This window comes from Pan paniscus, chromosome 9, assembly GCF_029289425.2.
Source record: "Pan paniscus chromosome 9, NHGRI_mPanPan1-v2.0_pri, whole genome shotgun sequence".
NCBI classification, from domain to species: domain Eukaryota; kingdom Metazoa; phylum Chordata; class Mammalia; order Primates; family Hominidae; genus Pan; species Pan paniscus.
The window spans coordinates 35,990,453-36,017,953 of NC_073258.2; the positions used below are offsets into that span (position 1 = coordinate 35,990,453).

At 41.1% G+C, this 27,501-nt stretch overlaps 1 protein-coding gene, 1 long non-coding RNA gene and 1 pseudogene across 4 annotated transcripts in view; 1 reads left to right on the forward strand and 2 right to left on the reverse strand.

Annotated features, from left to right (window-relative positions):
* The window catches only part of FBXO3 (F-box protein 3), a 33,563-nt gene extending 29,844 nt beyond the window's left edge, over positions 1 to 3,719 (reverse strand). For 2 of the 3 annotated variants that reach the window (XM_003830389.5, XM_008955859.4), the window contains exon 1: positions 3,565 to 3,719. In XM_003830389.5, the coding sequence (XP_003830437.1) occupies positions 3,565 to 3,668 (104 nt within the window). In that variant the 5' untranslated portion in view covers positions 3,669 to 3,719. The remainder of the gene's footprint in view (positions 1 to 3,564) is intronic. The other variant, XM_014346771.5, reaches the window with a different exon arrangement.
* An 11-nt stretch (positions 3,720 to 3,730) lies between these two features.
* Positions 3,731 to 4,838, forward strand: LOC103783626 (uncharacterized). Its single transcript, XR_609192.5, has 3 exons — positions 3,731 to 3,922; positions 4,425 to 4,534; positions 4,619 to 4,838. It is a non-coding gene; the product is annotated as an uncharacterized LOC103783626 (long non-coding RNA).
* A 3,487-nt stretch (positions 4,839 to 8,325) lies between these two features.
* LOC100968229 (transcription factor Spi-C-like) lies at positions 8,326 to 17,088 on the reverse strand (annotated as a pseudogene).
* Positions 17,089 to 27,501: the final 10,413 nt, after the last annotated feature.

Here is a 27,501-nt window from a genome sequence, read left to right on the forward strand (position 1 = left end):
CAGTAACCAGATTCACCGATAGTATTAAAAAAAGTAAGAAAACAATTTAAAAATAAAGATTAAAATATTCACTGTTAAGTTTTGTTTTATGCCTTTTGTTTCTCTTATTTTTCACTTATTACCCTTATAATTACAAAACTATTCTCTAAAACCTGTTTAACATGTTAAGTAGTATAATTGCCTTGTTAGTAGTGAAACTGAGTTCACAAATAAACCCTGAAACATCTACAATTGTAATTTTTCACAAAAATATCTAGAGACCATATATGCCATTGGAGTTAATCTCAAATCAAGGAGTTGTCCTATGCTTATTATCAGGACAATACTCATTTCTACATATAGGAAGAAAGTTATTTAGTCATAAACAAAGGGACTTGGGGTTTTTTCCCAAGATCTGTAAGATGTATGCTACTAAATACACAGACTTTTTATTTTTGTTTTTTAAAATTTTTTACTTAAAGGAAAAAAGTATTGCCACAAAAACCACGTTTTCATTAAAGCAACTACTGGAAAGTCCACCTATAGAGGGTGCCTGAATCATAACAGTTCTGATTCAATAGTCATGGCTACACAAGTTATCAGCTGCCCCAAAACATCGAATGTTAGAAGCAAATAACTTTCTTACTATATAAAGATTTCTAACACAACAGTGTTGCAATCCTGTAAATTCTACCCTACATAATTAATTTGTAAAAAGAATGAACCTAAGATTAGGACTCTATCCTTTCCAGAGAGAAATTACAAGTTATATTAATAGAAAGTAGGTATTCAAAGATCTCACTTGGGCAATAGCTAATCAACAGAATCTTAAATCACATCAGGTTTGTCAAGGCCATGACTAAGGTGTGTTAAAAACCAATCTATAGTAAACAAAATTGCCTTTGTTTGATTTTCAGATTTTACAGAAACATCATCCTCATCCTTTTCTGCCAAGCTCAGGAGATGCCCAAATTAACTTTTGTAAACATAGGAATCCCTCCAGTTTTGTGCATTCAGTTTCCATACCCTCTTCTTGATTCCTGTCCCTCCACTGCCCTAGGAGCTAAACGACATAAAAGAATCTGGAATATGCATGAAAGATGAATTCAATGCACATCGAGAGTGAAAACTACTGTTCTAAAGATTCTGATCCAGTCGGTTTGGACTGAGATCTGTACCTCAGGCATCTGTATGTTTAAAAAGTGCCACAGGCCATTCTGATGCACAGGTCATTCTGATGCACAGTGTGGCATTTATTCACTCCATTTCAGAATAAATCACTCTGAAATGGAGAGGGTATCAGATCATCTCAATTCAAACTATGCAACTGATGCTACATGATTCCAGCGTACTAATCCAATCCAACCCAATCCAGTTCAGCAAATACATACCAAAAACTTCAGAGCTTATCACTAGACTAGACCCTTGACAAAATTGGGCTGTATGGCGCAGGAAAAAAGCTGCAATACACTGGATACCTTTCTGTAGATAAAATTCAAATGGTATTCAACTCAATTTATTTCCACAGACATTTACAGAGGGATCATGTCACTTCTATTTAAAATTGTGATTACTACCTAAAGCATTTAAAGTAAACTCTTACTTCCTCACCTTGGTTCCCAAGGTCCTGCATGATCTCACCACCCTCATCTCATCACTGTCTGTGAGTCACTCCCTACCTCCAGCAACGCCAGCCTTCTGTATCTTCCACCAGGCCATGCTGTTGAACAGTACCGTTCAGCAGTCCCGTCAATCTCTGAACATACTTTTCCCTCTGCCAGAACTGCATATGCCCTGCTTCATATATGGCAGCTCCTTCCGATTTGATCACTTCTCACTTCCTATTCCTTAACAGAGCAATCTATTTCCTTCACAGCACTTAGTACCTCTTGCAATTATGCGCTTGCCCACTGGATTGTAAGCTCCATAAGAGTTGCCTTATCTGCGTTGTTCACTACTGTACCCTCAACACTTAACAGACTGGCACATAGCAAGCCCTCGAGGAAAAAAAAATCTTTGAATAGGAAGATAAGCAAGGCAGCCCTTACAATCAAGAAGCACGCCATCTACCTGACATGGCAAATCAATTCTGCAGGAAGAAGGTAGAGAGGGCATCTTCTCCACCTTGCCAAGTTGAGAAGAGGTAGGCAAGGCATTCCAGGCAAGGTCGAGAGCTTGAGCCACAGGAAAAAAAAAAAAGAAAGTGCAAGTGTGTTGTATGCTGGCAGAGGTCTGATTTGGTTAGAATGGATGGTGCAAATGTGATAGTGGTGGAGAAATAAGTCCTGGAGGACCTTAGATATACAAGCCAGATGATAAGAGCTTTCAATGCCCCAGAAGTTTAGGTTATAGTCTATAAACATAGGGGTGTCACAGGTTTTAAGGAGAATGACAACCAGATGTGTCTTGGAAAGATCACTCTGGCAGCAATCAAAAGTTGGAGACTGTTAGTTAAATTGTAAGTATTTTCTAGAAAAATAAAATTGCTAGCAGGTACAGGTAGCGACCAGTACAGGTAGTGACCAAAAACTTGAGGTATCTCTCTATCACCGCTTAGCTAGGCCAACAACTATCTGTAACTCCAAGAAATCTGTATTTATAAAAAGACCTCTAATAACACAGGGCACAATCATCAAATGGCTAGAATCTAATGGTTAATCCAAACACAAAACAAATCTCGCCCACCTATCCTAAGAGGGCGACTTTGCATCCTCTGCAAATATATACGGTAGCACAGGAAACTCACAGCCATGCCACCCCCTGTCAAGGGTGTAAACAATCCTGACAGATGGGGGGCGGGCTGGCAGCGCCATTTCTTCCACCACCCCGGACAGTCCCAAGTTCTGAAGAAACTGGGCATTGAACCACCCTTATCAGCAACCGGTGTTTATTTCTGGAACAGATGCTAGTAATGTGGGAAACCCAAGGTGTCCAGGAGAAAAGATAGTCACCGGTATGGCATCACCGGAAGTCAGTACCAAAACATAAAATCCAACATCGAACCGTAAGGAGCAATGCTGACAGCAAAACAACTCTCACGCATTGAAGTCCGAAAGTGAGCCCGGACAGCGATTCTGGCGCTGGGGAAGTCGCGCCAGGGGAGTAAGGGGTTGCCTATCTTCTCCTCTCGCTCGCCCACCTGCCCACCCCGGCGCCAGACTCCGCAGGCCCCGGACCCAGCAGAGAAGAGCGCCTGGCCGGGACAGGGGCTTTTACACAGCAGCAGGGACTGACCCCGACCGGGCGGGCACCTGCGGGGCCAGCGGGGGTCCGCGGAGCGCGGCGGTGCGGCACGAGGGCCAGTACCTCCTTCTCTTGCAAGTGGGCCTCACCGAGGCCTGGGAGAGAGATATCTCGTCGCTTCTCAAACCTGGGTCCAGGACAGGAGGAAGACTCAGGGCGAGACCCTTTCCGCCCCCGTCTCGCCCCGGTCCCCGGTGGCTCCGCAGGATGAGGGCGGCCCTGGCGTCACCTTCTGGTGTCGCGGAAGCTCGGGTCCTGTCAGCGGCCCCGACCCCCTTTCCCCCTGCCTCACCGCCTCCTCTCCCCATGCCCCCACCCCTGCCATGCGTGTCGTCCCATTACTTGATTAGGTCCCGATAGTCCAAAAAGGATAAGATGAGGAGCAGGGGATCGGTGGGCAGCGACTCTAGGGTCAGCGGCGCCGTCTCGGTCTCCATGGCCGCCATCTTGCCTGGCCCGGTGCAGGTCTGGCCCCGCCCCGGCCCCGCCCCTGCCCCGCCCCCACCAGCGCCCGAACCGCCCACAGCCGCTCTCACAGGTTTGTTATGTAACCGCCGGGCCAGCCCCGCCCTCAGGGTGGGCTGAGGTGCGGCTCCCTGGAGACCCCGCCAGCTAGCCGGGAGCCAGCAGCGCAGTGCGAGTTCAGCCCGCTTTCTTCGCGCTCCGCGTCAAATCTCTCCAGCTCTGTTCTCGCATCCCGGTTCGTAAACTTGCCCAGCCCGGGACCCTTTTGTTGCCAAATCTGCCTCGGTCTGCCCAACTCCTCCTGCGAAATTTTACACTCAGTATGCAGGAAGCCTCGCTCAAAATCTGACACTCCTCCACGCCCTTGGTCCCCAAATCCATTCCTTCTCTTTGTTTTCCAACCCGAGAACCCCTCGTTTTCCCCGCTCAGCCTTCCCCACCCCGCTTGTGCCCCGCACACAGCAGGGCCGCTCCGAGACTTGTCCACTCAGCAAGAGCAGAGCTGAGAATCAGCCAGGGACGCCAGCTGAAGGCCCTTCTCCCAAATTAAGGAAATAATTGTTGAGGGCTTAACTTCACGCCCCTCCCCGCCTTCCTAAGTAAAATGTGTACAAGGAGTGAGTCTGAGTCTCAGCCGCTGTCCCTTAATTTGGTTATCATGGCTATTTTCAGCCTATTAGGGCAATGCAAAGGGTACAGTGTGGATTTTTTCCAGCTTTAAAATTTATTTTGGCCAGGGTTTAGATCCCGCAGAGTTAAGTATCCCGCGTGTGAAGGGATGAACTGAGACTCCCAGAGGGCATAACTGATGGAGGCACGAAGATGTCTGCTCTTCAGCTTTGCCAAGGTGATATTAAAATGAGAGTGGGGGAAGTATAATGGGTCCATACATCACTTGCCTGATTTCTTCTTTTCCATTGCTTTTCCAAAGGTGGTATGGTGTAAGGGGCTTTGGGGAATCCAGACAGACCTGGACTTCACACGCCCGTCATTTATTTCACTACTAGTGAAATGCTGGCGTAGATACGCCTAAGTTCTCTGAGACTGTCCCTCATCTCTAAAACCACCCCTCTGGTGAACTAAGGATGGCGATAACGCTTTATGTAAAGTGCCTGGCCAGATACTCAATAAATGTTAATTTTCCAAGCTTATACATGCATCAGTCACTAAGTTCTCCAAACGTTTCCATATCCTGGAGAAAGTTTCTCTCAATTATTTGGAAGAGTGGAAGTGATATGCCCCGCCCCAAAAAAATCCATTTCCTCCATTCTTCATACCATTAATGCGTTCTATTTATGGTTTTGCTTAATAGTTATAACCCCTGCCACCCAGCCAACAAAACAGAACAACAGCAACAAAAAACTCTGCCTACATCTCTGTGCTTCCAAATTGTTTATGCATATGCTTAGAAGAACATTTATTGAATTGGATTTCAAGTACTTGTTCTGTGTCTCTCTCGTCAAACTGTAAACTCTCAGTCTGACTCATCTTTCTAATTTCAGGGCTTAGCAAGTTATTCAACAACTGGAAAGTTTAAATTCAGGTTGAATGGATGAATGAAGACAGAATAATCATTTCTGTTTACAAGGGAACCATACCTTTTTACATAGACAAATGCTTGTAAAGGTATTTGATCCTGATTTATGTTTGTCTCCATTTTCTCCTTCAGATGGGCCACCTGTTTTAAATCCAAAAGCTGGTAGGAGTTTCAGGTACACTGCATTTGCTTCTGCTGTCCTATTGCACTTGGACTTGGTGCAGCTATGACCTAATGCAGAAGACAAAGTATGAAGCTACCAAACTGTCAGGGCCAGAACTAAGGTGAGGCAAGAAAGCTACTTGCTTGGGGCACAAATTTAAGAAGAGGTGCCAAAAAACTGAATAATCAAATAAATAACATTTTAATGCAATATTTTTAAAAATAAAAATTAATGCAAAAAAATTCACAGTGAACAAAATACCAAACTCTTAAACAAAAACAGGATCCCACAGTGCCATGTAAGCCATATTAGAGCCTGATGCAAAAAGAAAAAACAATGCGCACCACTAAATACATGCTTTTTATGGTTTTGTTTGTTTGTTTTTTGAAACAGGGTTTCTCTGCTGTTGCCCAGGCTGGAGTGCAGTGACATGCTTTCAGCTCACTACAACTTCTGCCTCCTGGGCTCAAGCGAATTTCCTACCTCAGCCTCCTGAGTAGCTGAGACTACAGCTACACCACAACACCCAGCTAATTTTTGTATTTTTAGTAGAGACAGGGTTTCACCATGTTGGTCAGGCTGGTCTTGAACTCCTGACCTCAAGTGACCCACCTGCCTCAGCCTCCCAAAGTGCTGGGATTATAGGCATGAGCCACCGCGTCTGGCCAGGTGGAAGACTTGCTTCTCCCATGTGGCTGGGCTTACAGCTTCTGCCATGTGCCCTCAGCACCTCTTTTCCAGGCTGCTAAGCCCTGCCACTTCCTACCTTGCAAAGTGCCATCAGGTTGCCATCCCCTGCTGCACTAGCCCAGGCCCCTCTGGAGAGGTGGTTTTGGCTCAGGCTCCACTTTTCTCCCCAGCATGGTATGAGGCATGGGGTAGAGGTTGGGGGAGCAATGCAGGTAGGCAGGACCCAGGAGAGCCCTTTCCTGAGCTGGGGCTTCCTATTGCCCTTCCCCCACCCCCTGCCACCCTGCCCCCAATACTGGCTGGAAAAGGGGTAGGTAGGAAGAGAGAGTCCAGAATTTGGCTATTCACATCCCCAGGGCTAAGCTTGGGTGGAAGAAACAGTCCCTCCAAGTTTGCTCACTGTTTTGGAAGCTGGTTTCTAAAGAGTTTCACTAAAATAGTATTTGCTTATCATTTTAATTTCTATGGTAGATCAGAAAGCAGACGGTTCTAAGGCCAGGCGTGGTAGCTCACGCCTGTAATCCCAACACCTTGGGAGGCCAAGGTAGGCAGATTGCTTGAGTCCAGGAGTTCCAGACCACACTGGAGAGACCCTGTCTCTACAAAAAAAAAAGGCCAGGCATGGTGGTGCATGCCTATAGTCCCAGCTACTCAGGAGGCTGAGGTGGGAGGATAGCTTGAGCCTAGGAGGTCAAGGCTGCAATGAACCGTGATCGCGCCACTGAACTCCAGCCTGGGCGACATAATGAGACCCTGTCTCTAAATAAATAAATAAATGTTTTTTAAAAAGAAATCAGAAGGTTCTAATAGAAGGGTTCAGATGTAGAATTTTTTTTTTTTAAAAAAAAGGTTTCTCCTTTTCTCAGGAGTAGAGAGGGACAATGCTTGAGAAATACACAGTCTTACGTGTTTCCTTTAGAACCCCAGTGGCATCTTATTTATGATGAGTAGCTCCTAGCAACGACACCCTACCTCTTGGTAATCATATCGTAGTTTCATCGGCTTTGAGGTTCCCACTGGCTGTTTAGGTAAATCCTTCAGACATTAATTCCTATCAAGTACAAGCATCCGGGCTCAGGACTGTGAGAGATCAAGCCGAACACAGTGCCATACCTGCCCTTTAGAAAGTGACAGATACTCCCTAATGGTTTGGTTGGGGAGAGGCAAATTCAAATGGCCCTGGAGACTCATTTTCTCACCTGTTTTCATGGTTTAGCAACTCGCTGCCTCAGCAGATCTGAGTTAGCTTGGAGGCAAAACAGGATGATCTAGAAGTTCCTACTAAATGGCAGCCTAGAGGTGCCCCGAATCCCCGGCTTCCACCTCAGCATTTGTAAAACAGAGTTTAAGATCCTTCTGTATTGAACTCTGCGAGATGAACCCAGCCTTGGCACATCTCTCAGCGGGACAGGGAAGCTGGGGGCTGGGATGGATGGTGGGATGGGGAAAGGGGGTTGCTTACATGCTCCTCCTTCTCTGCTTGTATCCCCCTCCCCCACCCAAGTTGTATTTATACCACATGGCATTGGTAGTGTGTGTCTGTGGCCCCTGAAAGGCAGTCGCACGCATGAAGGTTAAACTCCACTTTGCCTCGGTGCTAAGTGTTTTTGGAACTGCCCTTGTCCAACTGGGCCTTCCCAGGGACAAAGGCATTCTCTCCCAGGGGGCCCTGTCACCCAAGCCCCAGTGTCAGCAATCCTGGTTGTGCTGAGGCAGCCCTCGCATTTGGGAACCCAGAAGATAAAAGGGTGGGAGGATCATGGTGGGACTGCTGGGCACTAATTCCCCCAAACAAGTGTGACACCCAAAGAAAAACCCTGGGCCGCAAGACTGCCAGTGATTGGTAAAAAGGAGACCCGCCCCTATGGAGCCCAGGAATATTCAGGAGAATTACGCTTTATGGCTGAAAACAGGGAGAAGGATAAAATTGCAGGGATGAGTGGAGATTAGGGGCTGCCACTGCTACTCACTCAGAAAAGCAGCCAGGCTGATGGGGTGACACAAAAATCTGGAATGGATTTAGCTGCTCTTATGCAGCAAAACCACAGACAAACTCATGGCTAACGGGAAGCCTGGACCAGATATAAGAGATTTATAGGCACAGTTCCAGCAGCTATACACACTAAGTTCTAGGACTTGGTTCCCTGCTCCTTCCTTAAGGGATACTTTAAATATTTCTGAATTTGCCCAACCAATGTCTAGTTTCTTTGTTTTTGTCTGTGACATGTCTCTTGCTTTTTTGCAGCCTGTATAATTGATAGGAACCTTCTGGGTGCATGGTGAGTGGATCTTCTGATAAGATACATTTAAAGTGTCCCCTGTTGGTGGCTTCTAATATGGGGCTAAGGATGTGACCAAGAATGGCCTGTAATCCCGAAGCCTGCCAAGATTGCATCATTGAAACAATGGTTCCTACCAGGTGGAGAGAAAATGCAGTATTCTTATCCGAGACGTAATAGAGGCCAGAGTGCTGAACAACACTATCCACCAGTTCCATAGCCCCATAGGGCTGGGGAAGCCACTAGTATATGGAACCTTACTGTACCCTGTTGAGGCTTAAACATGTCAGTGGCCACTATTCTTGTAGTGTCTGATATAATGAGTGGCTGAACTAGAATTGTGCCATTAGTGATACTTGGCATGCAGGCTTGGATAGATTAATGCTGGGGTTTGTTTTTTGTTTTGTTTTGTTTTTGTTTTTGTTTTTAAAGACAAGGTCTGGCTCAGTTGTCTAGGCTGGTCTTTATCTCCTGGACTCAAGCGATCCTCGCACCCCAGCCTCCTGAGTAGCTAGAACTACAGGCTTGTGCCACCACATCCAGCTCATACTTAAAAAAAAAAAAAAAAGAAAAAATACTCTTTATACCTTTTCTACCCTTCTCCATGCCCTAGGAGGCTGATCTTTAGGTACTTCTTCACCTGGGCTTCTTTGTTATCTGGCTTCTGGAAGAGAAAGCCAGATAACAAAGAGAGAACAATGGGAGAGAAAAGTGACATTCAGGTATTTATACATCTCCGCCTCCTGGGATTTTGGTTGGGGCTGTGTTCCTCGGTGGAGACAGCTCCTGTCAGCGCCCGCTTTCCTACCTCCAGCTCACTTAGCTCTGATGATACTGTTCCCTCCCTCCAGCTGCTAGAACTGTGCCTCTTGCTTTTTCAGGGTTGGTAACGGCTTCCCTCCCCCACCCCATTACTAATCCCTGGGCACCTCACTGTCCCGCATTGGTTCCCTTATCCGGTTCATAACTCTCTTAGTATTGTCTCCACTGAATTCTGTTTAGTTATGTTCCTTTGCATGTTTTGTCTGTTTCTTGAGAGGACTCTGACTGATATCACTTGCCCTTATCCACCAAGGCAAGCAGTACTGTAACAAACTCCCCAGGAGTACATTGTACATTGTCAGAGAGCTGAACAAATGCTGACAAAATGAGAACTGCTGGTTGGGGCCAAACATTCCACTCTCTCGATGACCTCAACACCAAATGTACTGCATGAACTCCACTGCATTCCAGCTTAGAAAAGCTGACCAAAGATGAATGGGCTTCCAAGGAAGAAGAAACAATTCAGCCACCCATCTTTTTTGGGGGCTTCTTGTGCAACAGCCCAAAAAGACAGTCTATCCTCTATTAAAGTCAAAGTTCTAATCTTGTGGCCACTAGCTGCTGTTGGGATGAATGCCTAACCTCTGATTGGCCTGTTTTGGAAACATCACCCTTTATACCTGGAAATTCCACAACAGGCTTTATATACCCAATAATTAACTATATTTGAGAAGGGGACACCTATGGCAAGAAGCCTTGAAAGTGATCCAGGCATCAGTAAAGCAAACCTTGTCCTGGAGCCTCCTATCTTATTCAGATGGAATTACAGATATCAATGATCAATCACACAGTGATTACAGGCTTTGGAAATGAGACTCCACCTTCTTACCAAGGACAAGTCTGCAAGGACTTTCTTCTGCTGCTGTGCCTGAAACTAGCCCCTTCTGGAAAAAGAGAATGTCACTGAAAGGAAAAATGATGACTTTGCCACCTGACATTGTCACTTTGCATTGGGTCCTGTCTGAACTGAGATACCCAGAAAGTTCTGTAGCAATATGGAAATGGCACTTACAACCAATGGCACCTACAACTTGAACCTACAAGGTTCAAGTCTGGTCCCCAATACCTTAGCCAACTTCAGGAACAACAGGTGGCTGCCCACCCATTAGACATGGAGAGACCCACCTACTGTTAAACCTAAGCTGTTGGCCTACTGGGGCCTCTTTGACAAGACTTGCATCTGACAAGAAGCATGGTTCACTGGTGAAATAGCTTGCCTCTGAGATGGGCAAATTCCGTGGAATACCAATGCCATAAATTGCTGAGGCTCACAACGCTTGCATGCTGAATAATTGGCCAAACTTCAGGTGCTATTCTTGGCTGTAGAGCATACTGCTCCCAGATTGATGGAAATGAACCTTTACACAATATGTCAACTAGGATTCTCCAAAAAAACAAATGTGAAGATAGGATTAGATTCATGAGAGATATATTCGGGGGCTGGGCAGAGGGCAGGAAAGTCTTATGAAGGATAAAAGAGAAGAAGCAGGAGTAGGCAAGGAGTGCCTTCAGACCGCGATGCAGGTCTGACACCTGTGAAAAGAGAAGATGAAAGAAGGAGGATTTGGCAGGGAGAGTCTCGGGTTGGACTGCAGCTCTGAGAATGTCTCAGACAGGCCAGTGGAGAGTCCTTGAGCCAAAGCTGTCTGGTAGAAAGTCCAGAGACACACAGAATTGGCCTGCACTAATCCCCTGCCATGCTCAGCCATTGGCTAGGAGCAGCCCAGGGGAGGTATGGTTTTGATGCAAAAGCATGGTGAGCCGCAGACTGGCATTGTCTGTCAACTATGCTACCTGCAGCAGGAGATCTGAGTGGCATATTCCCATGGCCATCACACACAGAAACATCAGTAATAGCCTAGCTATTTAGTCAGGCCATGGGCCACCTAAAGACTGAATTAATAAAGGCACATATTAATTATGTGCCTTTGGGACATAATTATGGGATCTCCCCATTGAAAAGATTATAAGTGACAAAATCTAGAGGAAAACAGCTGCCTGAAAAGACTGATCAAGCATATATGGGCATCATGTCTACCTACCACAGCCCATTGAATCTATGCTCTAACTCACCACAGTAATGGAACCACCCAAAAGACCAGGGATACCCAACCAGGAATTCTTTCATCAACACACATAGTAGCCACTGTTACTGAAAAAGCTCATACTCTTGGCCAACTGTGCCAGTCTGTCCATCAGTGACATGATGATGTCTACAAGCCTAGCAGGTTTAGCTGTTTTGGGCTACAAGTTACACAGCACCATACTACCTTCTGCCTTGACCAAACAACTAGGCACCCAGGACTTGAGGAACAGGCAGAGGAGAGTATAATCAGAAAGAGGACACTCTCTCCTCACACTCTTTTTATGGAATAGCACACAGTTGAGAGTATCCAAGTACTTTAGGGGAACAGAAACCATGCTAGGTATTTCAAAAGAGATTTAATACAAGGAATTGTTACACATATATGGGAACGTTGAAAGAGCAAAGGATGAATGCTGAGCTAATCCAGAAATCAAGACAGTGCTATGGTCTGACTGTTTGTGTCCTTCCAAACTGCATATGTTGAAATCCTAACCCCCAAAGTGATGGTTTTGGGAGATGGGGCCTTGGACAGGTGATTAGGTCATTAACAGGGTTAGTGCCCTTATAAAAGGGACTCCAGAAAGCTGCCTTGCCTCTTCTACCACGTGAGGGCACAGCTAGAAGGTACTATCTATGAACCAGGAAGTGGGCCCTCAGCAGTGAATCTGCTTGGCACCTTGATCTTGGACTTCCCAGCCTCCAGAATTGTGAGAAACAAATTTCTGTTGTTTATAAGCTATCCAGTCTACAGTATTTTGTTACAGCATCCTGAACAAAGACAGACTGCCAGAAATAGTTATCACCATAGGGCTGTGGAAGCAAAGGGGAAAAGATCTTTGGTTATAGAACCTCAGGGCTAAAAAGAGGAGCCACCACTGGCTGGTGGTCCATGGGCTCCCTGAGGGCCTAATGCTCTGATCTCTCAGGAGAGGTCCCACGAAGTTGGCATTGAGATCTCTGAAAGAGGACACCTCACAGCTGGTGCTTGTATCTCATGGCAGGTAACACACAGCAGATGCTCAAAACCTTGAAGGTAGGGTTGCCACATTTAGTGCACACACACACACACACACACACACACACACACAGGCACACACAGGCTCACACACCACCACTGCCATCAGCATTACCACCACCAACAAAAAACAAGGGAAATAACTGAACTATAATGGAAAACAAAACCCAAAAAAGTTAAATTTGAATTATTTGTACTTGCCTATGCGTATATACTTTGAAATAAAATAAGAATACCACATAAAACATGATAAAAATCATTCTTTATCTGAAATAGCTGAAATAAGAAGCACATAAATTACCTACCTCTTTATTGAACTATACTTCCCTGATGATTTGGCTCTCCTTAAGTTTTCTTAGTTTTGCAGAATTTGTTTATAAAATTCCTTGCATTTACTGTCTATATTTCATTTACATTGTAACAGTTTATACAGTGTTCATAGCCAACTTATTCTTTTGCCCACTGAACATTCATTATTGAGAAAACATGCTTAACATAGCATTATGAGCTGGTATACTGAATATCTGCTGGCTCTCACTGACTGGCTGAATTTCACAAGCTTGGGGCTATCAGTGATTTACTGACTTTTAGATGTGTGGTTATTAGAGTGAGTCTGTCACTGGTTGATTTTTCAGACCATAAGTGATCTCTAATTAATGGTGGTTACTTGTTCATGACTTGGGACTTGGACCAAATAATCATCTTTGCCTTTCTTTCCTTTTTTTTTTTTGAGACGAAGTCTCTCTCTGTTGCCTACACTGGAGTGCAGTGGTTTAATCTCAAGGCTCACTGCAAACTCCGCCTCCCGAGTTCAAGCGATTCTCCTGCTTCAGCCTCCTGAGTAGCCAAGATTACAGGCATTCGCCATGATGCCTGGCTAATTTTTGTATTTTTAGTAGAGACGGGGTTTCACCATGCTGGCCAGGCTGGTCTCAAACTCCTGGCCTCAGGTGATCCACCTGCCTCGGCCTCCCAAAGTGCTGGGATTACAGACATGAACCACTGCACCCTGCCTCATCTTTTCCTTTCTTGAATATGAAAAATCAGTACTTTTTCCTCTGAATCCCCACTTTTGGTCTACTCTCAGCCAAATCTGCAGTAGAGACCATATGGACTTTATTTGCGGAGGTATGGGTTTTAGTTATGTTGCGTTTAGGTTACTTAAGATTTAACTACTATGGCAGAAAAGTAGCTCTAACTGGCAATATTTTGTTGTTTACTGAAAGATATGAATAGAGGGCACTTAGGGCATCCTGACAAAGTCAACACAGGATACAGGACACAATCAGTAAATACAGGACATGTGCTATGAAGAGAGGACCTACTTGAAGAGGGTGCCTCTTGTTTGGTACTTGGACCTTTGATATGGGACAACCTCATACCTAATGCTTTGGATACTGAAAGGGGACTCTGGGGCTGGGGTTCAGAATACCTGACCTTCAGAGGAAGGCCTGCAGAAGCTGAAAAACAGCGAGAGAATCCTCCTCGCTCCCTGCTTTCCATTCTTCTATGAGTACCTCCCAGTATCTAAAAGAAACTCAGCTTGTTAAAGCATCAGGGAAATGTAGTTTTCAGCCTTCTAGGCCCCACATCACTGAGATTATACAAGGGTAGGCCCAAGCTAAGACACAAGAAATAATTAATTAACACAAGCAACAATACCCTCCTCCCATTTAGACTTCAGGGAATGGATGGAGAGTTCTCATAACTCAGATCGAGGACACCTTGATGAACATGGACGCTGACTTTGCTTTGGATAGCTCCCATGGTGCCTTATTCCTTATATCACTCAGTTTTTTTTTTTTGTTTTTTTTTTTTGCCAAAAAGAAAAAGACAGCTTTATTCAATAAATGGTGTATGGAAAACTGAATTTTGGCAAACAGAAAAATAAAATTGGACCCTTATTTCAACACTATATACCAAAGTCAATTCAAAATGGATTAAAAACATAAAGATTCCTGTATTAGTTTGCTCAGGAAAATTGTCAACAAGAAAAAGAAAGAGAGAAAAGAGAAGAGAAGAAAAGAAAAGAAAAGAAAGACCTAAACATAAGACCAAGAACCCTAAAACTACTTGAAGAAAACATAGGGGGGTCAGATGACAGCTGAAAGAAGGAAGGAAGGAAGGAAAGAAAGAGAAAGAAAAGAAAGAAAACGTAGGGGAAACATACAAGACATTGGTGTGGGTAATGATATTTTGGATTTGATCCCAAAAGCACGGACAACAAAATTAAATATAGACAAATGGTATTACATCAAACTAAAAAGCTTCTTAGTTCATGATGTGTAGCTAAAACAAACTAAAAAGCTTCTGCACAGCAAAGGAAACAATCACCAGAGTAAAGAGACAACCTATGGAATGGGAGAAAATATTTGCAAGCCAGACATCTGACAAGGGGTTAATATCCAATACATATAAGGAACTCAAACAACTCAATAGCAATGAAACAAACAAACAAAAAAGCAATTAAGGCCTGCTTTCTGCTGACCAAGTCTTCTTCCTTACCCCTCCCTAATAAGAAGGAAGAAAAAAGGCAATTAAAAAAATGGGTAACTCCTCCTTAATATAGTGGTAAAATTTAAACATTAAAAAAGTTTTGGGGCCAGCTCGGTGGCTCACACCTGTAATCCCAGCACTTTTGAAGGCCAAGATGGGCAGATCACCTGAGCCCAGGAGTTAGAGACCAGCCTGGGCAACATGGCAAAACAATCTCTACAAAAAAAAAAAAAAAAATTAGCTGGGCTTCAGCCATGTTTGTGTCACTGCACTTGAGCATGGGTGACAGAGTGAGACCTTGTCTCACAAAAAAAAAAAAAAAAAAGCTTTAAGTTGTAAAAATGGGTAAGATAAAAGAGAAGGAAAGAAAAAAATGTGTAAGGAACCTGAATAGACATTTCTAGTGATGTTTTTAAAGCCATGAATCCATTTTGGCACAAAGGCTTTATCATATGCAGTCATTGACAAAGTTTTTTTGTAAAGCCATCAGATATAAAGGTGTGAATTTTCTCACCTGAGTACATGACAAGAAAACGCTGAAATCAATATATAAATAAAATCATCTGTACTGGCACTGTTAATCTAGAAGAAGGTGGTTGCATAGAGAATAACAAGAATTTAGATCAGCTTATTGAAGTGGGAAAAGAAAAAACAGCTTCAGAGGTAGGCTTTGCCTCTTAAAAAAATTAAAAATATAAGTCACTGTCAGTGTTGTGCTTGGGAGTTAGCAGCCAAAAACAAACACACAAACAAACAAAAAAAAGAAGTCATTGTCTGTGAAAAGAAAAGAAAAAAAGAAGAAAAAGACTTTGCATCCATTGACGTATGCAGAAAAAGAAAACAATTTTTAAGATAAAATAAAGTGGGTATAGTTGGGAGCTTAGCAATGGACATACAGAATGGAGTAATAGACCCTGGAGGCTCCAAAAGGTGGGAGGATGGCAGAGGGGTGAGGGATGAAATCCTACCTATTGGGTAAAGTGTTCACTATTCTGGTGATGAGGATGCTACACAATATACTTCACCACTATGCAATATATCAAAGCAACAAAACTGCACTTGTACTCCTAAATCCATAAAAATAAAAGATTATCTTGGCTGACACCTCTTTAAAAAATAATAAAATAAAAAAATAAAAATTTTAAAAAAGAAAGTAAGAGCAGAGCAAGGACATTTAGTCTATACTTTCAAATGTGCTTGATCATTTGAAACAATAAAGTTGTTCATTGAATCTTCACAAAGTATTATAAAAAAGTTGTTCATTGGTAGAATTTCCCAACAAGTTAGTATAGATTACATGCTCTTTGATAAAAGCAACAATATAGTTAATTTTTTTCCTCTTTAGTATTTGCTTTAAGAGAAAAATCCTAAATTTCTTCAGAGGAGGGAAAAAAGAGAGAGAGGGAGAAATCCTTAAGACTTGTAGGGATTTTTGATTTCTGTAAACCATGAAATATGAGAGTATATTTAGCAATCACGGTGATTTAGCTCATGGTAATTGGCATATGTATAATTATAATTTGCATTACAGTTATTTAAACTGAGATATTCTTGATCAGGTTGAACACATTGTGAGTAGAAGATCTCTTTCCCCAGGAAATAGGATGGAGAGAGTCTTTGGAGAATGGCCTCACTGAAATGCTAAGTCAGCTTCCTCCAGATTTTGGTAATTTCCCTACTTCCTCTGTAATTTCTCAGTGCCCTGGCCATTTTCTGGTAAGTCATGGTCTTCTTGTTGCCTTTTGTTTTCCCCCAGAGCTCGGCAAGTTTTTCTTTGTTTTTTGATACAAACTGAAAGATGCCTTTGGTTATATCTACCCACTGAAAACAAGATGCCATCTCTGGATTACACAGGGATTCGTGAAGGTATTCAAACAGTCGGAGCTTCTTCCTGCCTTTTCCCCTTTTGCTGGAGAACAGTGGGTTGTACCAGCTGGTTTTCAGTTATGTTCTGCAGAGATTGATGAATATTTCCTTCAAAATAGAAGTCCGCAGCACTGTTACTTACCATTCTCCAATTATAGACAGGCTCCTCTGTAGGCAACACTCCATAGCAGCTGGAATTTCCTTTGACATGAGGACGATGGTTGATTAAAGCCAGGTAATTTTTGTAATCTGGCGAGTACTGAAGATCTCCAGTTGAATGTTGCCTCAGAACCTCAAAAGCATCCTCAAATGCTTGACCCAGCTTCTCTTGTTCAACACATGTCATATTTCATTAATAAATTGACAATTCTGTTCCTTAGCAATTGTTGCAGGAAGACACTTCAACCCTTTATAGAGATGTTTCATTAATATCAGAATGGTAAATTCAACGGTAGGCTATCATGAAAATAAAAAATTATTTTCCAGTGCAATGGCTCTGTCCATCAGTGTCCAAAGCAGCATCCACTTGTACACAGTGGAAATAACCTTCCCGTCTCCTGAAACGCATGTCTGCCTCTCCCATATCACTCAGTTTTTGAAGTGGGCTTTGTGAAACAGTGGAAGTTATCAGTGGTTAACCCACAGTTTGTGTGTGGGTTAACCTTGCAATCAAGGCTTTCTTTATAATAAATGTACCTTGACTCTTTCCGTTACCACCCCCCTTCATCTTATTTCCTTTTATTCAGGCTATCAGAACAGCTTCCTGATTACTCTCTTTCAATTACAGGCTGACATTTGTCTATTTGTTAAAAAATGTACATGTCATATACACCATGGAATACTATGCAGCCATAAAAAGGAATGAGATCATGTCCTTTGCAGGGACATGGATGAAGCTGGAAACCATCATCCTTAGCAAACACAGGAACAGAAAACCAAAAACTGCATGTTCTCACTTATAGGTGGGAGTTGAATGATGAGAATACATGGACACAGGGAGGGGAACATCACACACCAGGGCCTGTTGTGGGTTGGGGGCGAGGGGAGGGAGAGCATTAGGACAAATAGCTAATGTATGCAGGGCTTAAAACCTAGATGATGGGTTGATAGGTGTGGCAAACCCACCATGGCACATGTATACCTATGTAACAAACCTGCATGTTGTGCACTTTTATCCTAGAACTTAAAGTAAAAGAAAAAGAAAAAGAAAAAAATACATGTCTATAATATTAATCTTCCTAAAGCAATGCTTTCATCATGTCAGTCCCTTGCTTTCAAAAAAATCTGTTATAGCATTTTGTTGATCACAGAGTATTACCAAACCTCCTTACTTAGCAGTTTAGGCCTTCTGGAAACTTCTATTTCTTCAACAAACCCTTCTTTTTATTACACAAATAATTCATAGTAATATATAAAGAAAAAATACTGTGCCTTCCCCAAGTCCCATGAAATCTTAGTTGTGTGTTTTCCTCATATAAACATAGACATATAAGAAATGTACAATGTGGCTGGGTGTGGCGGCTCACACCTGTAATCCCAGCACTTTGGGATGCCAAAGTGGGTGGATCACCTGAGGTCAGGAGTTCAAGACCAGCCTAGTCAATATGGCAAAACCCCATCTGTACTAAAAATACAAAAATTAGCTGGGCGTGGTGGCGGGCACCTGTAATCCCAACTACTCAGGAGGCTGAGGTGGGAGAATTGCTTGAACCCGGGAGGCGGAAGTTGCAGAGAACCGAGATGGCACCACTGCACTCCAGCCTGGGTGACAGAATCAGAATCTGTCTCAAAAAAAAAAAAAGAAAGAAAAAAAAATGTACAAATTTTAAAAAAATGGTTATTCTTTTATTCTACAGCTTGTATTTTTAACAAATTGTGAAGTATTTTCCTTCTTAGGAAATATTCACTTACATTATCATTATTAATGACTATAAGAGTGTTCCTTAATATGAATGCATCATATTTTATTTAATCAGTCTCTTATTGTGAGAAATTTAGAAATTTTTATAATAAACAATGCAGTAATAAATATCTTTAAACATTCATTTTTTGTGAATTGTTTCAATGAGTTATGCTCACTGCATACATTTTAGGTGTGGCATTGCTGGGTCAAAAGTTGCAGAATTTTTTAGTTTGTCACATATTTCTAATTGGCTCCCCAAAATAGCCGCAGACAAAATATTGAGTTCCAGATGTAGAAGTAGTATAGACCACATTCTCTGACCCAAATATAGTAAAACCAGAAATGAATAATAAATATGTAATCCCCAGAGCCCAACCATTTGACCTCAAAAAACAAACAAGTAAAGGCATCCTCTTAAAAACTCTTTGGTCAAAGAAGAAATTAAAACTGATATTACAAAATTATTTGACAGGAATGACAACCAGAATGGCATATAATAATTTTTAAAAATTTTTCTGCCAAAACTGCACCTACAAGCAAATTTAAAACTTGAATATTTTCTGTATTAAAAAAAAAGAAAAGTAAATATACAAAGCATCCCACTCAAGTTAGCAAAGAACAAATGTACTCGGGGGAAGCAATATATAGATAAGGTAAAGGCAATATGGAAGGAATTGGGGGTAGGAAATAGTGGAATTGATGGATAAGTTCAATATCTTGCTCCGTGTGTGTATGTGTGTGTGCACGTGTGCGTGCTCAAAGGAAGAGGGACCACATGGAACACTCTCATGTTTTGCTGACAGTTCAGCAGGCAAGAAAAACTTGACATTCACAGTGGGATTAACCAGGATAAAATCAGTCTCAGCAGAGTGTCATAAAAGTACAAAGGTGGAAGTGATTAATTTAGTGGAGGGCAGGCCAGTGAAGGAAAGCTTCGCAGAGAATGTGACAGCTGAGTTGAGCATTATGGGATGGTAGGATTTTGCCAAGCGAAATGCTTGTAGAGAGGGAGTGAAGTCTAGGTGTGGTGGTAACAGTGGGGGATTGTTTTTAAAGTGCTGGAATTATTTTTCATGCCTAATCAGTTCTAGACATCTATGGGACTATACTATACAGCTTTATCGTTTTAAATAATGTGCTTTCTTTTAGAGGTAGAATTCTTTTGATTCAGGCAATCTATTTTTAGAGCCTGCTTTATATTTCTAGCAATTATGATGGAAAATGAACTTCCTAGAAATTAAATGTGTCATTTTATATCTTATCTGTAATGAGCTGATGATGTTAGCATGCAAAGATATATTTAATACCTACTTTATCCGATGAAAAGCATATATTGCATGGATCCAAGTGTGGTCAAATAATGGAAAGTCTGTTAAAGCCATATGGAAATCTTTTCATTAATTTTAAATATTTAGGAATTTATCTGTTGACTATCCCATGACTAAGTTTCAGTATTTTATATAATAAGTATAGAATAAGAAAAATAAGGTCCGTATCACTTCTCTTTCCAAAAAGGTATTTTAAGTTATCTTTGTTGTTATGAGTGTTTTCAAAATGCAAACTTCTAAATTTAGTATGATTCTGTCTTGAGGGAGAAGAAACAATCATATCCTCTCACTATGTGTATACGTATGTGTGAGATGTATGTTTGTAAAAGCATAGAAGATAGAAAAAGGTAGCTGTTAAAACTAGTGCCCTGGGGATGGAGAGGGGGAGATTCTAGAAAAGATGAGCGAGAAAAATAAAAGGGAATGAAAAAAGATGGTTAGTTCTTTTTATACATTTGTGTTGTTTTGTTGTGGTAGTAACTGGTCATTTTATAATTTTGGAAGAAGAGGTATTAAAGCTTTTAGAACTACAAGACAATTATGGTTCAGGAGGGCAGCTCTTTACTAATGCTGGGTTGGTTAAGGTATTTGAGGCCAGCATCTATCATTTCATGGCTACTATAGAGTGCACTGGCTACATTGAGACTTCATGGTCCCAAGCTTGCTGAAAAGGATGAACCTCAACCCTAGGCTGGCCATTTTTCTTTTTTTTTTTTTTTCTTTTTTTTTTTTTTTGAGTAGGACAAGAAGGGGATTCTGACTGCTAGAAAGTTGGAAGAGCTAGAATCTAGTCCTCCCTGGGCATTTGATGACCCATGACCTTGGGAAAGTCACACCTCTCTGGGCTTCAGTATCCTCCCACATGAGGGAGAAGAAAGAGATAATCATGACTCTTCCCTCCAGTTCTAAAACACTGTGATTCCAACCTGCAGTCTATTTTAGCGGGTCTTATTATTTCCCCTTGAAATAAACCCCTGAAATAGTTTCTGAATAATACTCAGTACCTCAACATCACAGCTATTGTTGATTCATTTTTTATGACTCCCATGATCCTAACTAAATGTCATTCACATAACAAGTATTTAAAAGCATAAATGTTATGAGGGAAACAAAAAAAATAGAGAACAAGACCTTGCTCACAAGACGCTTCTAGTGCAGTTGTGCAGAAAATATGTGTATTCTATCAAGCTGAGAGAAGCCATTCTATGAAATAAACATGAAATTACAAAATAGAATAATAAAGTCTCTACCTAAAAGTGCCATAGAAGTAAAGAAACAACTATAATATATTTGGTGATATAGTTTGGATGTGTGTCCCAGCCCAAATCTCATAATGAAATGTAATCCCCAATATTGGAGGTGGGGCCTGGTGGGAGGTGAGTGGATCATGGGGGCAGAATTCTCATGCATGGTTTAGCACCATCCCTGTTGGTACTGTTCTCATGATAGATAGTAAGTTCTCATGAGATCTGGTTGTTTATGTAGCACCTCCCCACCTCATTCTCTCTTGCTCCTGCTGTGTAAGACAACTCCTCCCCCTTCACCTTCAGCCATGATCAGAAGCTTCCTGAGGTCTCCCCAGAAGCAGATGCCACTATGCTTCCTGTACAGCCTGCAGAACTGTGAGACAACTAAACCTCTTTTCTTTATAAATTGCCCAGTCCTAGGCATTTCTTTATAGCAATGCAAGAATGGACTAACACATGTGGTGATTGCTTGAATAATAATATGTCCTGGGTGGCACCAGAGTGTAAAGAAGGAAACAAAAACTGTACTTGGGAAGTGGAGGAATCCTTCTACAGAAGGATCAGAGGAAAGAGAACGTGAAAGGGAATGCAAATTGACACTGCTTAATGGCAGGAATGAAGGTTGATGGAGCACTGTGCTCTGCCCAGTGCTAGAGACAAAGGGAGAGCAATATTAACCAAGGCAGCTTTGAGTATAGTGTCCCGCCCCTTTAGAGAAAAGTTTAGAATAGCTCCGCATACTCATATTTTGTAGTTAGTGAAGTTGAGTCTCAGAGATGCCAAGAGACATGCTTAAAGACACAAAATCAGGAAGCAGTGTGCTGGAAACACATGATGGATCCATCTCCAAAGCACCTCCTCTTCCTGTTCTACCATGCTGCTTCCTTGAAGGAAACAAGGTGAAGCTGTCCTAGGAGAAACCTATTCTCCTCAGGGAAAGGCAACAGCAAATTTGATTTGTGTAACAAAAATATATTCCATACGTAGAAATTGACAAACTGAATTTAAAATTTAGTCAAAAAGGCAAAGGACCTAGAATAGCCAAAACAATCTTCAGAAAGAAAAAGTCTGGAGGTCTTAACTTCAGGACTTAATAAAAGCTGCAGTCAGACTGGGCGCGGTGGCTCATGGCTGCAATCCCAGTACTTTGGGAGGCCAAGGCAGGTGGATCACTTGAGGTCAGGAGTTTGAGACTAGCCTGGCCAACATGGTAAAACCCTGTCTCTATTAAAAATACCTAAAGTTAGCCGGACGTGGTGGCAGTTACCTGTAGTTCCAGCTACTTGGGAGGCTGAGGCAGGAGAATCGCTTTATGTAGGCATAAACCTGGGAGGCAGAGGTTGCAGCGGGCCAAGATTGCACCTCTACACTCCAGCCTGGGTGACAGAGTGAGACTCTACCTCAAAAAAAAAAAAAAAAAAAAAAAAAAAAAAGCTGCAATTATCAAGACAGTGTGGTATTAGTGAAATAAATGACAGATCCATGAAACAGAATGAAGAAACCTGAAATAGAATCACATGTATATGGTGAGGGTCCCGAAACCTTTTTGTATATACAGTACAGTAGAGAGAAGAAAGCTTTCTTAGGGTGCTTTAACCAACTCTATTGAGGTATAATTTATATACAATATTATGCTTTCAGTTCAATGAGTTTTGACAGGTGTATAAGCCTGTGTAACCATTATCACAATGTTCTACATTTTCAATACCCTCAGAGAATTCCTTTGTGCCTCTTTGCTGCCAGTTCCTCCCCAAGCCTCAGCCTCAAGCAACTGCTGATCTGCTGTCACTATAGATGAGTTATGCCTTTTCTAGAATGTCCTATGCCTGGACTCATACAATAGATAGTCTTTTGTGTCTAACATATTTATGATGAAATATTGGAAACATTCCCTTTGAGATTGGGAATGAGACAGGAATCTCCACTATCACTGCTTAAATTCAACATTGTACTAAATAGTCAGTGAAGTAAGGCAAGAAAATAAAATATATGGTAAAAGATATTGGAAAGAAGAAATAAAACTGTATAATTTGCAGATTATATCATTATGTATTTTGAAAACCCAAAAGAATCTACAGAAAAATGTTAGTTACTATAAGTGCATCTTCAGTTTCCTGAATATAAAATCAATATATTAAATTATATTTCTAGGCCAGGCACAGTGGCTCATGCCTGTAATCCTAGCACTTTGGGAGGCCAAGGTAGGCAGATTGCCTGAGCTCAGGAGTTCAAGATCAGCCTAGACAACATGGTGAAACCCCATCTCTACTAAAAATAGAAATAAATTAGCTGGGCATGGTGGTGCATGCCTGTAGTCCCAGCTACTCGGAGCTGAGGCACAAGAATCATTTGAACCCGGGAGGCAGCAGAGGCTGCAGTGAGCCAAGATTGCGCCACTGCACTCCAGCCTGGGAAACAGAGTGAGACTCTGTCTCAAAAAGAAAAAAATATATATTTCTATACATAAACCACACAATTAGAAAGCTGAAATTTAAAAAGGTAACATTTACAATAGCAATGAAAAATAGAACCTGGAAAGAAATCTAACAAAACTTGTGCAAGAATTATTGGAAAAAATTATAAAACCAATAAAAGGCATTTTAAAATACCTAAATAAATGAAGAGCTATAACTTTTTAACTTACTACAAATAAATTGATTTAAAAACTCCATATCATAGAAATATAAATGATCACAAATTGATCTGAACATCCAACAATAAAAATACAAATCTCAATGGATATTTTGGTAAAATTTGGCAAGCTTATTTAAATATTTGGATGAAAAAGCACTAGTCCAAAAAAACGCCAAAATACTCTTGATGAAAATGAATATGATGGGGAGAATTGCCCTACCAGATATAAATCTATAACAATTAATTCAGGGCAGTATTGTCGTAAAGATAGAAAAAAATACACTAATGCGTTAGAATAGACAGCTCAGAAAAGCAATAGGAATATATGGACAATGTAATATATGGTGAAGGTGCTATAACAGGTCAGTGAAGGAAAGGTTGAATTTTTTCAGTAAATGGCTCTGAGATCACATGAATAAAGAAAAATCAGAGGCTAGAGGAATTTTAAAAAGATACAGGACTTGTATAAAACAAACAGCAAAATGGCAGGCATAAATCCTACTGTATCCATAACTGGATTAAATATAAATGGATTAAACATTCCAATTAAAAGGCAGAGATTGGCAGAAAGGACTAAAAAACAAACAAACAGGATCCAACCATATGATGACTAAAGAGAACACTTTAGAACCAAACAAACAAATAGGTTGAAAGTAAAAGAATGGAAAGCTATACTAAGGAAAAATAACCAAAAGAGAGCTGGAGTGATTGTATTAATAACAGACAAAATGGATTTTAAGGCAAAAATTGTTCTAGAGACAAATACAATTTATAACAATTAAGGATTAATCCATTAAAAAGATAGAACTATTATAAACATGTATGCACCTAACAGCCTTAAAACCTATGAAGCAAAAACTGATAGAACTGAAAGAAGAAATGAACATTTCTACAATAATAGTTGAAGATTTCAGTACCTGACTTTCAACTCTAGACAAGACAACTAGACAGAATATTAACAAGAGATAGAAGACTTAAGCAACACACAAATCAACAAGACTTAACAGACATCTATAGAATACTCCCCCGAGAATACTAGAATACACATTCTTCTCATGAAACATTCTCCAGTATAGACCATAAAACAAATCTCAATAAATTTTAAAAGATTGAAATAATACAAAGTATGTTCTCAGACCATAATGGAATGAAATTAGAAAGCAATCATTGCATATGCAGAAGAATGAAACTAGACCCCTATTTCTCGTCATATTCAAAAATCAAATCAAAATGGATTAAAGACTTAAATCTAAGACCTTAAACTATGAAACTACTACAAGAAAACATTAGGGAAATTTGTCGGGGCAAAAAATTCTTTTTTTCTGAGACAGGGTCTCACTCTGTCACCCAGGCTGGAGTACAGTGGCATGCTCATGGCTTACTGCAACCACAACCTCCTGGGCTCAAGCGATCCTCCTGCCTCAGCCTCCCAAGTAGCTGGAGGGAGTTGATGTACTACAGACATGCATCACCACACCTGGCTAATTTGTGTACTTTTTTGGTAGAGATGGGGTTTTGCCATGTTGCCCAGGGTGGTCTCAAACTCCTGGGCTCAAGCAATGCACCTGCCTCAGCCTCCCAAAAGTCTGGGATTACAGGCATGAGCCATCACATCTGGCCATGTCTGGGCAAAAATTTCTTGAGTAATAAATATCCCATAAGCACAGGTAAGCAAAGCAAAAATGGACAAATGTGATAACATCAAGTTAAAAAGCTTCTTCACAGCAAAGGAAACAATCAATAAAGTGAAGAAACAACCTACAGATTGGGAGAAAATATTTGCAACTACCCATCCAACAGGGATTAATAACTAGCATATAGAAGGAGCTCAAACAGCTCTATAGGAAAAAAATTTAGTGATCTGATTTTTAAAATGAGCAAAAGATTTGAACAGACAGTTCTCAAAAGAAGACATACAAATGGCAAATAGGCGTATGAAAAGGTGCTCAGTATCATTGATCATCAGAGAAATGCGAATCAAAACTACAATAAGATATCATCTCACCTCAGTTAAAATGGCTTTTATCCAAAAGTCAGGCAATAAAAAAGGCTGGCGAGGATGTGGAGAAAAGGGAACACTTGTACTTTATCAGTGGGAATGTAAATTAGTACCACTATGGAGAACAATTTGGAGGTTCTTCAAAAAACTGAAAATAGAGCTACCGTATGATCCAGCAATCCCACTGCTGGGTATATACTCAAAAGAAGGGAAATCAGTGTATTGAAGATGTATCTGTACTTCCATGTTTGTTGAAACACATCACAATAGCCAGGATTTGGAAGCAACCCAAGTGTCCATGAACAGATGAATGGATAAAGAAAATGTATGTGTACATAATGGAGTACTATTCAACTATAAAAAGGAATGAGATCCTGTCATTTACAGCAACAAGGACAGAACTGGAGGTCATTATGCTAAGTGAGATAAGCAAGACAGTACTACAAACATCACGTGTTCTCACTTATTTGTGGGATCTAAAAATCAAAACAACTGGACTCACAGAGATAGAGAGTAGAAGGATGGTTACCAGAGTCTGGGAAGGGTAGTGAGAAGGTGGGGATGGGGGTGATGTGGGGATGGATATCAAGTACAAAAATAATAATAATCTAACTTTCCACATTAAGAAACTAGAAAGGGAGCAAACTAAACCCAAAACAAGCATAAGAGAGGAAATAAGAGTTATAAAATAAATAAGATAAATAGAAAAACAGTAGAGAAAAATCAAGAAAACAAAGTTATTATTTGAATGATCAACAAAGTTGGCAAACCTTTCACTAGACTAACTTGGAAACAGGAAGACTCAAATTACTACAATCAAGAATGAAAGAGAGGACATTACCATCAACCCGACACAAATAAAGATTATAAAAAGAATACTATGGGCTGGGTGCAGTGGCTCACGTCTGTAAGCCCAGCACTTTGGGAGGCCGAGGTGGGTGGATCACGAGGTCAGGAGATCGAGACCATTCTGGCTAACACGGTGAAACCCTGTCTCTACTGAAAATGCAAAAAATTAGCCACACCACTGCACTCCAGCCTGGGTGACAGAATATTATGAACTGTAGGCCAGCAAATTCCATAATTTAGATGAAATGGACAGATTTCTAGAAAGACATCACTACTGAAACTGACTGGAAAATAAAATCTGAATAGACTTATAACAGGTAAAATGATTGAATTAGCAATTTAAAAAAATTGCCAACAAAGAAGATCCCAGAACCAGATAACATAACTGGTATATTCTACCAAATGTTTACAATTGTCACCAATCCTTCATAAACCCTCCCAAAAAATAGAAGAGGAGGTAACAACTCATTCTATGAGGCCAGAATAATACTGGCCTCATAGAAAGTACCAAATTGTACCAAAACCAGAAAAAGATATCACAAGAAAACTTCAGATTAACACTGTTGTGAATATAGATGCAAAAATTCTCAATAAAATCCTAGCAAACTATACTGTGTCCATTTGAGTGATAAAAAATAAAACGCCGGCAAACTAAATCCAGGAACACATACAAGGATTATAAGCCGTTACCAAGTGGGATTTATCTCAGGATTGCAAGGTTGGTTCAATATATGAAAATCAATTAATCTAATACACTAATTAATAGAATAAAGGGCAAAATGACAAGATCATCTCAGTAGATGTGGAAAAAAGTAACCCAACAAAATCCAACACCATTTTATGCTAAAACAAAACCAAACCAAACAAAAACCACAAAACCACTTATCAAATTAGGAATAG